Source organism: Myotis yumanensis, unplaced genomic scaffold (genome assembly GCF_028538775.1).
Source record: "Myotis yumanensis isolate MYYU_CA2020_CCGP unplaced genomic scaffold, mMyoYum1.0.hap1 SCAF_9, whole genome shotgun sequence".
Classification (NCBI taxonomy): domain Eukaryota; kingdom Metazoa; phylum Chordata; class Mammalia; order Chiroptera; family Vespertilionidae; genus Myotis; species Myotis yumanensis.
The window spans coordinates 43,536,794-43,552,638 of record NW_027223760.1 but is presented as its reverse complement, the minus strand read 5'-3'; the positions used below and the strand labels follow the sequence as shown (position 1 = coordinate 43,552,638).

Below are 15,845 nucleotides of genomic sequence, written 5' to 3'. Positions count from 1 at the left end.
GGTAAGATCAATTAACTGGGGATGAATGTATTTAACCATTTGATACATTTGACCCCTCTTTTCCATCCCTACTTCCTGCCCTGTTTAAGGTTGTGGCAAAGAACATTGCTTGCATTAGAATTCCAGTGGTGTCCATTAGAAGATCTCTATTCTGTTCCACTTCAATTTTGTTTATCCCTGTCCAAAACACATTCCCTTAATTACTATAGTTTCATAATAAAATTCTTGATATCCAATAAGGCAAATCCCCAAGTAATTTTTCAAAATTAAGATGAAATAAATTTTCAGGGGGAAAAGGTGAAATGATTCATCACCAACTAAGGGAAATGAAAAAGAGTGGTCCTCCTGTACAGGGAAAATGATCCGAGTTGGTGGCTCTGATATGTAGGAAAACATAAAGGACAAGAAAAGGATAAATATAGAGATAAATCTAAACAAATATCAACTTTATAAAGTAATAATATTATCATAGGGTCATAAATAGAGAAAATTAAAACACTGTGCATGACAACAATAGTATGTAAGCCAGGTGGATAAATGAGGTTTGAGGGTTCTAAAATCCTTGCATTGTCCTGGAAGAGGAAAAAGTACCAGTGATTAGTCAAAGATACATGTCATAATCTCTGGGAAGGAGTTAACTATTAAATAGGTAGTAAAAGAATGTATACTTAATAAGTTAAGAGGAAGAAACCTAAAAATATTCAACTGAGCCAAAAAATGCAGAGTTAAGATTAAAATGGAAAGATAGAAGAAATGGGAGAAATAGAAAAATCGAGATAACACAATGGTGGAAGGGCATTAACTCTATGTCAGTGAGAACAGAGAAGTATCTTAGGATCCTGCCACGAAGAGTAAGTTAAGATTTCTTACAGCCTGAATGTCATCAAGAAATCCAGTGTGGCTTAAATATAATTCATGAATGAAGGAATAACCGGTCAGATGCACCACATAGAGTTGTTGCATTGTTGTCAAACAGATATAAAATGTCCCCATGATTTGTCTCCCCCACGGGGAGACACACAGTCACGTAGGCGTGGGCTCCTTGCTCTCCACACGCACCTGCTTGTCCCACAATCTTACTTCTGCCCTCAGATGCAGAAAACACGAGCATTTGTCAGAGGGACATCTCTGCGAATTGACTTAGACAGACAGATAGGTAAACGTGCTCTATTTCTAGGATACTTTTTGTTCACTTTTGTTTTTAGTTTAGAACTTGCTACTTTCTCAAGCATCTGTTTTTTTACTCCCCTAAGTTTTCTTTGATAGAAACTGTAGAGGCTGTCATTTCCTTATAGGCTAATGGCCTCCAGTCACCACCACGTCTTCTTTCAAACTAAACAATTCCAATTGCTTTAGTCCCCAGGGTATCTTTAGTCACTCGTGACCTGACCACCTGTTAAGACTCATGAAGAGGAGGAATTCTGGTTGATCAAAGGAGAGAATCCTCATGGTTATGGAAGACAGGATGAGGAGAAAAACATTTTGAGGAAAAATACTTAAGTAATTCCAGATCATACCATAATTTCAATCAACTCCCAGCATATTCTTCAAGTCATGTTCTAGCTCAAGGTAAGGGGCAGGTGGAGATAAGTGGCACATTTAAGAGTGGGTGGCAGAGCTGCTGGCTCCTATTCCAGTCTTTCCTCATCAGCCTCTTCTGATCTTTTAACTATAATTCTAGGTATCATTTATGAGGTGCCTCCTATGCCAGGCACTTTACACACATTATATCTAATCCTAATATCCCCGTTTTCAGGAGACTCAGCCAAGAATTAAATAAACTGCCCAAATGGCAGAGGTGAGAGTCATACCTGGGTCTGCCCAACACCTGCTCTTGTACCATGCTCCACCTAAGGTTCTCTGGAAACCCAAGAAAACCATGGGATGATGTTTGCATTAGTAAGACATAGCAGGAGCAAGAACCAGCCAGCAGTCCTGCTGCCTGATGAGGAAGGAAAGCCATATTTATTGAGCACCTACTATGTTTTAGGCATGATACTAGGTCCTTTTACCTTCTTAATTCATTTATTCCTCACAGTAACCTAATAAGGGAAATGTTTCTATCGTCTGTTTACATATGAGGAAACTGAGGCTTTCAGAGGTCAGCTAAGTGTCCAAGGTCACATAGCTAATAAGATGTAAAAGTCTGCCCTAACTGGTTTGGCTCAGTGGATAGAGCGTGGGCCTGCGGACTGAAAGGTCCCACGTTCGATTCCGGTCAAGGGCATGTACCTTGGTTGCGGGCACATCCCCAATAGGGGGTGTGCAGGAGACAGCTGATCGATGTTTCTCTCTCATCAATGTTTCTAACTTTCTATCCCTCTCCCTTCCACTGTGTAAAAAATCAATAATATATATATATATATTTTAAAAAGATGTGAAAGTCTGCCCTAGCCAGTTTTGCTCAGTGGATAGAGCCTCTGCCTGAGAACTGAAGGGTCCCAGGTTTGATTACAGTCAAGGGCACATGCCCGGATTGTGGGATCGAACCCCAGTGGGGGGCTTGCTGGAGGCAGCCAATCAATGATCCTCTCTCATCATTGATGTTTCTCTCTCTCTCTCCCTCTTCCTTCCTCTCTGAAATCAATAAAAACATATTTTTTTTAAAATGTGAAGGTCTGAGTTTGAATCCCACTGGCTTCAGAACCACCATAACTTATCACTTGATGTTTAAGTAGACCCTTCCTTTTTGGATGAGTACAGAGAAATTAATCAGAAGGAATAAGAAAACCATACAGGGGACTCTGGTGGGTGCCAGGTGTAAGACAATTTAGTATAGGAAGTCCAAGATACGAGAGCAGGGAGCCGGGGGAGGCACTGGAGACCGGACCCTGGTCCCGCTGGTGCACTCTCTGGGCATCAGTTTCTTCTTGCAGAGAATGCGGGTTTTGAATCACGTGATCGCTAAAGTCCTTCCAACCCTAAAGTTCTGTCTGTAAGTATCAAGAGGGCGCCGACAACGCGCCTCTTCTCCAAGGAGCATAACGTGGTGCTTGGGGGCCCTGGAGGTGGTTGGGTTCGGTGCCAGCAGGACCAGACCTAGGGATGCAGAAGTGGGGGCGAGTCTATGCTCTCTCTCGGTCCTCGTTCTCCCCACCCCACCCCCTACCCCACCCTCCACCCCCCATGATTGTTGAGCCTCCTGGACGTGTCCCCGCAGGGCTTTAACGAGAACACTGAGCGCCTAGAGAGGTGGCCCGCGGGGCTCCGGTGGCCCGCAGGCGCGGCTCTGAGCACCCGGCGGCACCAGGCTGAGCGCGGGCTTATCGCCCACAGCTGCGCGGCCGGGCAGGGCTGGCGGCTCGCCCGGGTGGGCGGCGGCCGCGCCGGGCGCCCCGGCGGCTAGGGCGGCGCGCTGGGCCCCTCACCCGCGCCTGGCCGGCGGGGCGAGCGCGGCGGGCGGCGGGGGCTGCTCCGCGGGCCGGGGCCAGAGCCCCGGCGGCAGCGGGAGGCGTCGCTGGGCCCCGACGCGCGGGGGGCGGGGGCCAAGTCGCGCGAGCAAAGTCCAGGCCCCTGGTCGCAGCGCCCGGCGCCCGGCGGCTCGGCCAGAGGCGCGGGAGGTCCGAGGTGAGGGAGTCCGTGCGCGCGGGGGAACCCGGGGCGGCGGGCGGGGGGGCGAGGACGGCGGGACCCTCCCCCGGCGCCCCCGCCCCGCACTCCGGCGCCCGGCGGCACCCCTCCGGCGGGGGCCCTGGGGAGGCCGGCTGCCGGGGCGGGGGCCCTGGGACTGCAGCTGTGCTCTCTCCCCAGGCAGCGATGGATCTGGAGGCGGGCAGGAACGGCACGGCCCGGCGCCCCAGGACAGCGGGAGGCGACTTGGAGCTGAGGAGCAACAGCAGGTACAGCCCCGCGGGCACCCGGTCCCGTTACGCGCGAGTCGGCCGCGCCGAATCCGGCAGCGGACGGGAGTTCACAAAACCAGCTCGGTGCCTGGGCCTGGGTCTCGGGGCCCCTGTGGGCGTCTCGCCTGCGATCGGACCTTTCCCGAGGAATGTCCCTGCGGCTCCTGGCGCCGCGGGCGGGCTCGGGAAGAGGCTGTCTTTCCAGGCGCCCGCTTCCCTTTGTCAGGGTGGTTCGGGAATATCTCTTGTATAACAATCCTGGTGTTATATAACTCAAAACTTTTACAAACAACTTTCGTAAACATCATCTGCTTTTTCATGCTTATAGAGCAGCAAACATTCGCGGCGGATGGGTGCGCTTTTAGATGCAGGGCCGGGAAGCCGGTCCCCCTCCTCCCCCTCCTTAGTCCTCTTCCTCCTCGTCTTACCCCTTCCCCCTCCTCCCAGAGCCGGGCGGGTTCGGCGTTTCTCAGCCCCGGGCCTTGAGGTGGGGAGGGGGGCCCTTGGGCAGCCTCATTCTTCCGTACCCCGCACTTCCAAATCAGTTTTTGTTCCAATACAAGGGGGTGGGGGGGGTGGGGAGCTCAGGGCTTCCTTTGCTTGCGCGTCTTTCTCCCCGTGCTGGCTCTTTGGTTCCCGGGGGCCCCTGTTAAGTGCACTTCACAGGCCTTTGTAGGAGCAGAAGCAACCGTTCAGTGGAGTGCTGTCTTTGTTTCCTCTTTCACTGTGGGAATAGTGAATCATTTTCGCCTTCGGCCTCGAATAGTTGATGAGGCAGTTATGTATGGCCTCTGAGTTCACACCAGGCCATCCAGAACTGAATGACCCGTGTCACGGAGTAATCACCCGGGGAGACACATTTATCAAGTTCCCTAGTGTGTCCTCAAGCTGCAAGGGGCCTGATTAGCCAACTGAAATATGCCTATCTGATGTTGGAACCGAAGCATCATTTATGTCTGTTGGCTTCTTCTTCCAGTGATATTGCTCTGCTCCTTCTGAGTACCGTGACACTCATTCATGGAAAGTTTAGTTTGCCCCGTAGAACTGGAAAACGGATGTATGGTGGAATTTCTACCGGAAAGATCCGGTATTCATCAGTTGGCACTTTAACCTGGGATTGACTGTGACTCTATAAATAGGTGGCATTTTCACCAGGAAGGCTATTTATGTATTGCCTTGGCTGAACATTTGATAAGTGTACAAAGGAGCTCTCCCTGAAGGAAAAAAAAAAAAAATGCAGTAACACTCCAGAACCTAAGGAAGTTCTCAGAAATGGAGCTCACAGCCTTGTGCTGGAGAGAAGAAAACAGTTCAAAAGGGAATGCAGGACGTTAAGAAGACATAAGCCTGTAAAGTTATGAAATTAAATGTAATGAGGCTAATTTTTCTAAAAAGCTTCTGCATTCAAAGGAAGTTAAGCTCACCTCAGTCATCTAGGGAAAATGGGAACTTCGTTATATGCTTATTCCAGTCATGCCGCTACTGCCTGTGGCACGTTCATATAAACATAGTTTGTGGCAGAGGTCTGCCCTTTGATTTTAGCAAATGTTCTAAATAATTTGGGATCAAGTTTTATGAGTTAACTTTATCACCTACCAGGAAATTTAAGCCAAGTAAATGAATTTTATAAACACACACACACACACACACACAATTCAGCCCCCATGGAATGAATTGACATTATTGTGTGGCGGGCAAACATAAATAATACACAGGCTAAATAAGTAAACTACAGTAAATGTCAGAAGATAACGAATGCTATGGAAAAACATTAGTCAAGAGTAAGGACCTCAAGAGGGTGACGAGACAGTAGTGTGTAGTTGTAAATAGGGCGGTTAAGGTAGGTCTCATTGAGGAGGCAGTGTTTGAGCACAGATTTGAAAGAAATGAGAGGAGAGCGAGTGTGGGTGTCTGAAGAGAGCTTTCCTGGCAGAGGCGTCTGAGAGTGTGAAGACCCTGCGAGGGGAGGATGCTGGCTGTGTTCACAGGACAGCAGAGGGGCCAGGGTGGCCGGAGCAGAGGAAGCAGAGGTGGCGGTGAGAAGTGTGGTTGGAGAGGTAACAAGGAAACAGATTGTGTGGGGCCCTACCGGCCAATGTAGAGGTTTTGGATTTTACATCTGAGAAAAAATGGGAGCCATTGTAGGCTTTAGAGCAGAGGCACAGCATAGACTGACTTGAGTTTTTTCATCAAATGAATTGGGCTGGCTGCTGTGTTGAGGTACATCAAAGTGGGATTACTAGTAAGTGGAAGTAGAGAGACGAGGCAGGCATTCTCCTGGGCTAATGGAATAGTAATGGAAGTGGTGAGCAGTGGTTGAATTCTGGATGTGTTTTGAATGTAGAGTAAACAAGATTTCCTGACACCACTCCCCACACCCTTTAGAAGAGTGGCCTTTACTATTTTTAGAATAATATGTTTCTTTAGCCAAAGAAGAATTTACAGTAGTCCCCCTTATCCATGGGGAATATCTTCCAAGACCCTCCAGTCAGTGCTTGAAACTTCAGATAGTACTAAACCCTATATTAGTATATTATGTTTTTTCTATACATACCTATGACAAAGTTTAATTTATAAATTAAGCACAGTAAGAGATGAACAATAATAACTAAATGAAATAGAGCAATTATAACAATATACTGTAATAAAAGTTATACAGGGTGGGGCAAAAGTAGGTTTACAGTTATTCATATGGAAAATAACAATAATTAATAAATAATAAATAAGAATAAACTCTGAGTTTCGAGTACTCACAACAGTAAACCTACTTTTGCCCCACAGTACGAATGATCTCTCTCTCTGTCAAAATATCTTATCATACTGTACTCACACTTCCTCTTCTTGTGAAGATGTGATATGATAAACTGCCTAATTAAGTCAAGAACTTTCACCTTTTCACTTAAAGAAAGCACTTTATGGCTTCTCTTTGGCATATCCAAATTCCCAGCATCACTACTCTTGCACTTGGGCCATTATTAAGTAAAATAAGCTGACTTGAACACAACACTGTGATAGCACAACAGTCAATCTGATAACTGACAAATTGACTGCTAAGTGACTGACAGGTGGGTAGCATCTACAGCATAGATACACTGGACAAAGTGATGATTCACGTCCTGGGCAGGATGCAGCAGAACAGCATGAGATTTCATCACGCTACTCAGAACGGCATACAATTTAAAACTTATGAATTGTTTATTTCTGGAATTTTCCATTTAATATTCTCAGCCCACAGTTGGCTGTAACTGAAACTGCAGAAGGCAAAACCGTGGGTCGGGAAGGGTGACTGCCGTAATCCGTTTGGCAGGCACTGTTAACATGCTCTCTTCCCTCTGTGTTTGAGCTCTGTAAGGCAGGTGACCCTTTCTGTTTACCCAGACAGTCCTGTAGTACCTTGGACAGTTACCTTAGTTAAAAGGGGATTGCCTTTAAAGTATTTGTTAAACTGGATAATTTTGACAATTTGCGGCCATCACTGTTTTACATTAGAAATATTCTAAAAGTTGAATATGGTAACTACTGAAATTTATATTCAGTTGACTGTGAAATATTTGTAACAGTTTTAAATTAAAGCAATTATATATTTTTTTTCAGCAACCAAGACAGGAAAGAAACGAAGAAAGTGAATTTAATTGGACCATTAACATTGGTAAGCTATGGAATAGTAAATGTGATCATTCTTTCCTTCGTTCAGATTTGGTGTCTTGAATCGATAGTTACTGAGCCAGGACTTTAAGACTGTCTGCAGGCAGCGATAGAGTTTCCCTGCTGCACCCGCGCTGTCTTAGGTCGGCTCATTGCAGTCACGGCTCATATTCTCAAGGTGGATGATAAAAGAGGCAGGGGTAGGCTGGCTGTGAAACAGAGCAGAGCTGACTGGTTCACAGGGAAATTTAAAATAGGACTTGTGTTTGTAGCACCAAACAAACTAACCCATTTCAGAAAAAAATATATCTCTGCATTTGTTTCACAAAACCCCACAAATTCAGCTTAAAATAAGATTGCATATAGCGTGATTATTAATCATAGAAAATTTAAAATAAGAAATCTGTGTTCACATTTGGCATCCAAGAAAACATTAAATATAGAGTAACTACTAGGGATTTAGATTATGTGCAACACAATTCTCAGAGGTTTCTGTTGGTACAAGGCAAGAAAACATGTTTTTGGAAGAAGTCTAATCTTTTTTTCATTTGTAACATGTCTCAGAGAAGCAGCCCAAGAAAATGTTTGCCCACTTTTTAAAAAATATATATTTTATTGATTTTTTACAGAGAGGAAGGGAGAAGGATAGAGAGTTAGAAACATCAATGAGAGAGAAACATCGATCAGCTGCCTCCTGCACACCCCCTACTGGGGATGTGCCTGCAACCAAGGTACATGCCCTTGACTGGAATCGAACCTGGGACCCTTCAGTCCTCAGGCCGATGCTCTATCCACTGAGCCAAACCGGTTAGGGCTGTTTGCCCACTTTTGATGGATATGTGTTTCATATGATGACAGCCATTACTTTAAAGAAGTTGGTATTAAGTGGCATCAATTGAATTCCCCACCATAATAAGTAAATGGGTGAAAAGAGAGCAAAACATCCTAGATTTCGAGCCTCATTGAAGATTTCCCATGCCACAAAGCCCCTATTCATTCTCTTTCCCTTATTCTCATGATGTTTTTGTCTCGGTAAGAGGTGTTGTTGTTTTTTTTAATTGAATGCTTTAGAGAATAAATAGTAAAACTAGTTCTGGTTTTAATGCACTGGTTTTAAATCTGCCTCTTACATAAAATAAAATACCCCAAACCTTAAAGTAGAAACATGGAAAATTTCATCTGAATTTAAAAGTTAAAATTTAAATTAAGTTTAAATGTAATCTTTTTCAAACTCTGAATAGATATTTTTTTGTGTCCTGAAAGAAGTTCAGGACAGAATGCTACTCTTTTTCTCCCCTATTTTTTCTCTCTTTTTTATTTTTTAATGACAGTTGACATACAATATTATATCAGTTTCAGGTATACAACATAGTGATTAGACATTTACAAAACTGTACTGTAAAGGAGTTTGCAATGCATTGTTTTGTTGAAGATCACTGAAAAATATCTAGGTTTACTTAGGATATTGCTATGAAATTTGTGTCATTTTAAACTTAAATACAAAAATTTTTATTTAGCAATTTGGGAAGCACTTAAAACATTCTTCAATGTCATGTAAATGTTCAGTAAAGGGAACAGTACACCACTACCGATCCTGTGTTTGTAACTAGCCCACAGACCCAAGTGCTCTGTCTCCCTCCCCAGGAGCCACTAAATTGAATCTCGGGGACACAGTTCCCTTTTGTAGCAATTACAGGGACCCTTCTCCATTTGCTCTTGACTTTACCTCCTCCCCTTGTTTCGACCCAAGCTCCACCTGGCTCTGACCCTTTGCCTCTGTTGGCACTCTGGCGTGTCCTGTGTGTTTGATGATGGAATTTGGCCTTCCCATACGGAACTTTGGGAACTTTCTGAGAACAGTTTGCACACATTCCCCCTCCCCACCATGTGTGTCTGACCTCAGCCTGCCCGTCATATTGGCCCTGTCTGACCCAACTTTCGCTCTCAAGGACCCCATGCTGCCAAGTCTGACTCATCACGCATTCTCCCAATGACCGTTCCTTGTCCCCAAAAGGGGGATAGGTGGGGTGAGGAAAATGGGTAGAAGGAAAATATTAAAAAGGGGGGAGAGATGCAAGGGAGAGAGGGAAGATATAGAAGTGGAAAATTAAGAGAATGAAGATGCAGTCTGGAAGGCAGCAGAGGAAAGAAGAATAAAGAAGGAGCCATAGAACCATTGATCTAAAATGCGGAAAGTGAGAAACTGGAGAGGACTAAAAAGACAGTGAGGGAAAAGTCTTTGGAGCTTTGTGACACTGATCAGCTGCTTGGTTCTTGGGTGTTGTGTGCTCCACTGTGTCCCCCTCTAAGTGATAGCACTAAGTGCATTGTACATGGGTAGTACTACGACCAAGGTCCTTGGTGTGGCCCACGGCCTTTCTCCCTCTCTCTAATGTCATCTCCCACACTTTGCACTGAGCACTTCATGCAGTTTCTAGTCACCTCGGTGTTCTAAGTCTCTTGCATCACTACTCTTGCACTTGGGGCCATTATTAAGTCAAATAAGCTGACTTGAACACAACACTGAGAATTTTACATAACTATTACAAATGTGCCGACCTTAAATAAAAATCCAAAGAACATGTAATTGTGGAAAAGGGAAAGTCTGTCCCACAAGGTAAAATAAGTATTATTTTATTTCCTTTTTTTAGTTTCGATACTCCGATTGGCAGGATAAATTATTTATGTCCCTGGGCACAATCATGGCCATAGCTCACGGATCAGGTCTCCCCCTCATGATGATAGTATTTGGAGAAATGACCGACAGATTTGTTATTACTGCAGGAAACTTCTCCTTTCCAGGTAAGCATTTCTCTACTTTTTTTTTTTTTTAATGCACAGTACTCCTTTAAGTACATGAAGGATTAGAAATAGATTTTGTTCTTCACTGTGTACTTGTGTAATGATTTAGCCATCTGGGTGACTTTAGATATTATGGAAGTTGTAAAATTCTCAGAAAATTCCTCAAATAGTCATTTAAATTTTAAGAAATAGGTGTTTGCTGTTTGAAAGGATGAGGAAATATACAGAATGCTTTGCCTCTAAATAAAGTTGGGCTGTCGCTCTATTTTAGGACGGGGGAACTGTAACAGTATCCATCCCATTAGTGATCCCTGGTGAATTTCAGAATACACCAGTTAGCCGGCAGTGCTTCCTAGCTGTGCTCAGCTTGTAGATATATTTCTGCTTTTCTTTTTTCTCTTCCCCACCCTTTTTGTTAAAATTATAGCCATTTTTTGTGATTAAATTTAGATCAACCAGGTTGGTTAGAACTTGATGTAGCACTTCACTAAAGGGTGAATGGATTCAATAGGAGAATGATGCAGACACACCAAAAGGACTATCATTACTGAAGGGCCGGAGGAGTCCCACAAGTTAATATCATCTAAAGAGGGGCTGTGGCAACAGCATGGGCGTGAGGTTCCAATGGACAGAGCTATTTTTTCATATTAGTCAAATTCCACATAGAAAGGAAGAGTTCCATGCTTTGTACCAACCCTAAGACTTCATTCCTCTGTGTGAGCATTAGACTGGAGAAGACTGAATGGAACTTTATTGGTACACAGATGGTAGAATATAAGGACAAAATACCGATAAAGGAAAGGTAGCTTTCATAGCAAAGAACCTAAGAAAAAGTGGACCCCCATCATTTAGAGAATATTCGGTAAGAGTTTTCAGGGTTCACTGACTGAGCACTATAATATTTCGTTAGCACTGTAGAATGCAAGTGTGAATACCTAAGAGAGGGCCTATTTACATAAATAGTGGTAAACATTAATGCCTTTTAGAAAGTAAAAGCATCCTTTGAATTTTAAGGAAAGCTCCTACAAAACCAGTGTGTGTGTGTTTTTTTATTCTCAAGTACGTTGCCTCTGAGAAGACCCTCTTTATAATAAAAATAACCACAGTAATAGCAATCTTTTATTGTATTTTTTATCTGCTAGGTCCTGTTTCACTTAACCCTCACAAGAACAGTCCTACACAGTGGGTAATATTATCCTCTGTGACAGATGAGGCTAGGAGAGGATAAATAACTTGTCCAAAATTACTTAGTTGGTGAGCATGAGGACAGAATTCAAATCCAGGTCTCTGCCATCCAAACCATGCTCATCATGACCAACCATATAAATACAGTACACTGCCAGATGTGAATAATTTTGCTTTCTCTTTTAAAAAGAAACGTGTTTGAGAAAGTTAAATGGATTACCTATATTTAACCAGTGATCAGGATTTTAACATAAATACCAAAAGGCAAAATTGGAGTTAATTTAGGATAGTTTAAAAAATCTTTAAGTGAATGAGGGGTAGGAGTTTTCTATTGACTTTTTAGAAATTCTATAGACCTATTATGCTTGATTATGTAGATGTATAAAGCAGGATGATGTCCACATTCAGGCAAATTAATCCAAAATTGGTTTCAATTCAGGGTTTAAAAAATTCACAAAAACGGATGAATGGCTAGACAACATGTGGTATCCCAGACAATGGAATAACAGCCTTTAAAAGGAAGGGAATCCCAAAACATGCTACAACATGAATAAACCTGGAGGCCATTGTGCTAAGTGAAATAAGCCAGTAACAAAAGTACAAAGACTGTATGATTTCACTTATATGAGGTATACAGGGTAGTCAAGTTCATTGAAACAAAAAGTAGAATAGTGGTTACCAGGCACTGGAGGGTGGTGGGAATGAGGAATTGTTGTTTAATGCATTGAGTTACATTTTGGAACATAAAAAGTTCTGGAGATTGGTTATACAACTGTGTGAATATGCTAAACACTATTGACCTGTACACTTAAAGCTGGTTAAGATGGTTAATTTTATGTTATGTATATTTTATCAAAAATAAACTTTTTAAAAAGTCAAATTAAAACAATGCAACACATTCATCACAGATAAGTTAGCATTTGTGCTGATTTTATTAGTCTTGTTTTTAGAATACCAGAATACTCCTACAACTGTCTTATTTGGAGCAGTTTGCTTGTGTTTTTTTACTTGTTTCTAATTATGCAACTGAATTGCTTTGAAGCTGAACATGGCAGACGGGTGGCCCGTGCTGTGCCCAGGACCAAATTCAAGGTCTCTCTGGGGAATGGCACAAGCAAGTCGCTTACAGACCTGTGACTGCTGGAGTGCTAAACTCAGCAGAGTTGCCAACTTATTTTCAGTAGCCTCCAAATGCTATGACCCTTGATCTTCCACAGCCACATTTGTCACTAGGCCTATTGGCTGTCTTAGGGGACTTGGGAGGGGAAGTTCCTCCAATGTTTCTAATTTCAATGTCCACTCTTTTGTAGTTTGTAAAAATAATATTCTCATATCTCTTTGGAGAGAACAAAATCTTTACATTTCATACTCACTCTAGATCCAGAGAGATCATTGATATGTTTAGAGTTGTCGAGTTTAGCACCCATCATGGAAGTTGGGAGAAGATAGAGTACTTAGCTGAGCTCCCTAGCTTATCTCATAGAGATCATGTTTATTTAGAGTCCATTCTTTAGAATTGTTGGATTCTTGGACACCTAAATGGGAAGGGAATGTTAGAAGAAAAAAACAGTTTAAATTACAAGAGGGTCTGACAATGATTTATTGTAAGCAGAACCTGTCCCTGTCAACAAAATAAAGTCACTCTGTGACAAAGTCGTTCCCTCACAATGACTCAGTTGTGCAGAAACTATGCATAAAACATTCTGCATCCAAAACCTTAAGGACAGATTCATAAGAAACAGTTTTTCTGCAGAATATCAAGAACTTGATATATTTTATGCCAAGTCTATGTGACTGTAATAATCTAGGATAGTCTGTGGGGAAATTGATATGTTCTGCATGTCCTTGCATTGCCCTCGGATTAAGAGGAAAATGCAGCCCTGGCTGGTTTTGCTCAGTGGATAGAGCATCAGCCTGTGGACTGAAGTGTCCTGGGTTCGATTCCGGTCAGGGGCACATGCCCAGGTTGTGGGCTCGATCCCCAGTAGGGGGGCCATGCAGGAGGTGGCCAATAGATGATTCTCTCTCATCATTGATGATTCTATCTCTACTTCCCCCTTCCTCTCTAAAATCAATTAAAAAATATATTTTTTAAAAAGAGGCAAATTCATTTTGAGCCCCTTGTTACCTTAACTAACTGTGTATGCTGCTAAGCTACCTGGACAAACACCATCTCTTTGTTTTGTGCTGAATATTTCTATATGATAAAAGAAATTTTAGGCAGAATTGAAAGAAGACAGACATTGATTTACTTTAAGACTCAAAAGTGACAGTCAGGACTCCCTATGCAGTGTCTCCTTAAGTAATCCTTAAAGTATATAGTTATTATTTAGGCCCTTCACTCACCAGCTGCATGACTTGGGAAAGTTACTTAACCTCTATAGTTCTCATCTTTGAAGGTAATCATAGAATTAAATGTGATGTTTTATCTAAAGAGTTAAATGAGATGGTTTATGTAAAGTGCCTGGAACATAGTAAATGATCAATTAATATTGGGGAAAACTAGCTGTGGGAACTTGGAAATGAAATAACTACTCTAAAATTCTGTTTATTCATCTATAAAATGGATGAATGCTCTAGGAGCTCTCAAAAATGAATAGGCAGCTTCAATGAATTCCCCATTCCCTTGTCATGGGAGGCATTCAGGAAGATGAGAGTGAGAGTTCTCCATGTGGACGCATTAGAATCCAGTGGAGATAGTTTTAGGAATATGATCTCTAGACTTAGTCACAGGTTCTGATTTATGGTGTTTGGTGGTGCCTGTACATCTGTCATTTTTCAAGCTCCCCATGTCATTCTAACAGGCAGATAGTGTTAAGAACTCCCAAACCAGATAACTACTTGGAGATTGTTTATGAGAGAGAAGCATAACAGGTAGCATCTGAGAGAACAGTTCTATGCCCTGTCCAGATCTAGAATCCCAGGAGATTTCTAGATCTAGAACACCAGATCTGGAACAGGTAATTCCAGTTCTGGCCTGGGACTCGAGAAAGAAGCAAGTCAAATTTGGAATGCCCATAAATTCCTATTTCCTAGGAGGGAGGATCAATTTCAATTATAATATCCTCACTGAGAGAATTTAAAAGTTTGAGATAGTTGTTGGAGGTGAGTAAAACTCATTTAAGATTTCTAAGTTCAAGGAAAAAATTAGCCCTGTATACAGCCCTAGCTGGTTTGGTTCAGTGGATAGTCCTTTGGCCTGTAGACTGAAGGGGCCCAGGTTCAATTCTGGTCAAGGGCACATGCTTGGGTTGCAGGCTCAATCCCCAGTAGGGGGTGTGCAGGAGGCAGCCAACCAATGATTCTCTTTCATTGATGTTTCTATCTCTCCCTCTCCCTTCCTCTCTGAAATCAATAAAAATATATTTTAAAAATTTAACCCTGTATACATATACCTGGAGGTTTCCCAAGGTTTTGCACAATGATTTTACAAGTACCACAGCACAGCTTTAGGATAGCTTGTCTATCTCTAATTCCAAACACAGCTCCAATTTGGCATATCAAAGGTACATATTTAAGAACTCAGAAGGAAATGAACACATAGAACTGAACTGATAAGAACAGGAGTAAAATAGGGCATGTTTCCTCCAGGATCTGATACCTGAGGGAGAGCTAGAGTAATAAGCACTTTACTGTGAACATTAGTAGAATTTATAATCTTGAGGGGAAAAATTATGCCTGGTAATTGATCCTTAGAGTAGTTTAAGTTTTAAATAAATTTCAACCTTATCTCCCTTTGGAAGAAGATAAGAAGGATACACAGAACCCAGAAAACATGACCTCTGGGTTGTTTACACATGATAAAGGAACAAAGATTAACTAGTTTTTCTCCTAGCATCATGGGAGATGGGAAATACCTACCCTGGTATGTTTTTTCACCAATACCATAGTGATGATACTTTATCCTATTATTCTGTGGATGCAATAGATATGGTCTGTTTCCTCCCCCAAGCCCCCACCCCACTTTGTGTTTTTTTAAAAGTGAAAGTAAGTGATTACCACATGAATCAATCAGCATAGTATAGTGTTAGGAGCTGTACAGTACACTGTTCGAACTCTCAGCCTTTTGCTGGCTGTGTGACTTTGGGTAAGTTGCTTTATCTCTCTGTGCCTCAATTTCCTCACCTGTACAATGGGGATTTCTAAAACAGTCCTACCTCAGAGGGTTGTTGTGAAAATTAAGTGAATTAATATATGTAAACTGTTTTCAATAAATGCTAGCTATAATGAAAACCAGGACAGCACACTGACATTTTTATCAAATTAGCTCAAATTAATGGATAATATATTTCCTTCTAATTAATACTGCTTTAAAAATACCAGAATACAGTTTTGCTAGTAAGCAAGACATGGAACGCAGGATGATGACTC

General features: G+C 42.4%; 1 protein-coding gene across 2 annotated transcripts in view; it reads left to right on the top strand.

Moving 5' to 3' along the window:
* Positions 1–3,460: 3,460 nt before the first annotated feature.
* ABCB4 (ATP binding cassette subfamily B member 4) overlaps positions 3,461–15,845 on the top strand; it is a 70,391-nt gene continuing 58,006 nt past the window's right edge. For both annotated transcript variants that reach the window (XM_070424169.1, XM_070424168.1), the window contains exons 1-4: positions 3,461–3,567; positions 3,751–3,839; positions 7,437–7,491; positions 10,139–10,289. In XM_070424169.1, coding sequence (XP_070280270.1) covers positions 3,757–3,839; positions 7,437–7,491; positions 10,139–10,289 — 289 coding nt within the window. In that variant the 5' untranslated portion in view covers positions 3,461–3,567; positions 3,751–3,756. The remainder of the gene's footprint in view (positions 3,568–3,750; positions 3,840–7,436; positions 7,492–10,138; positions 10,290–15,845) is intronic.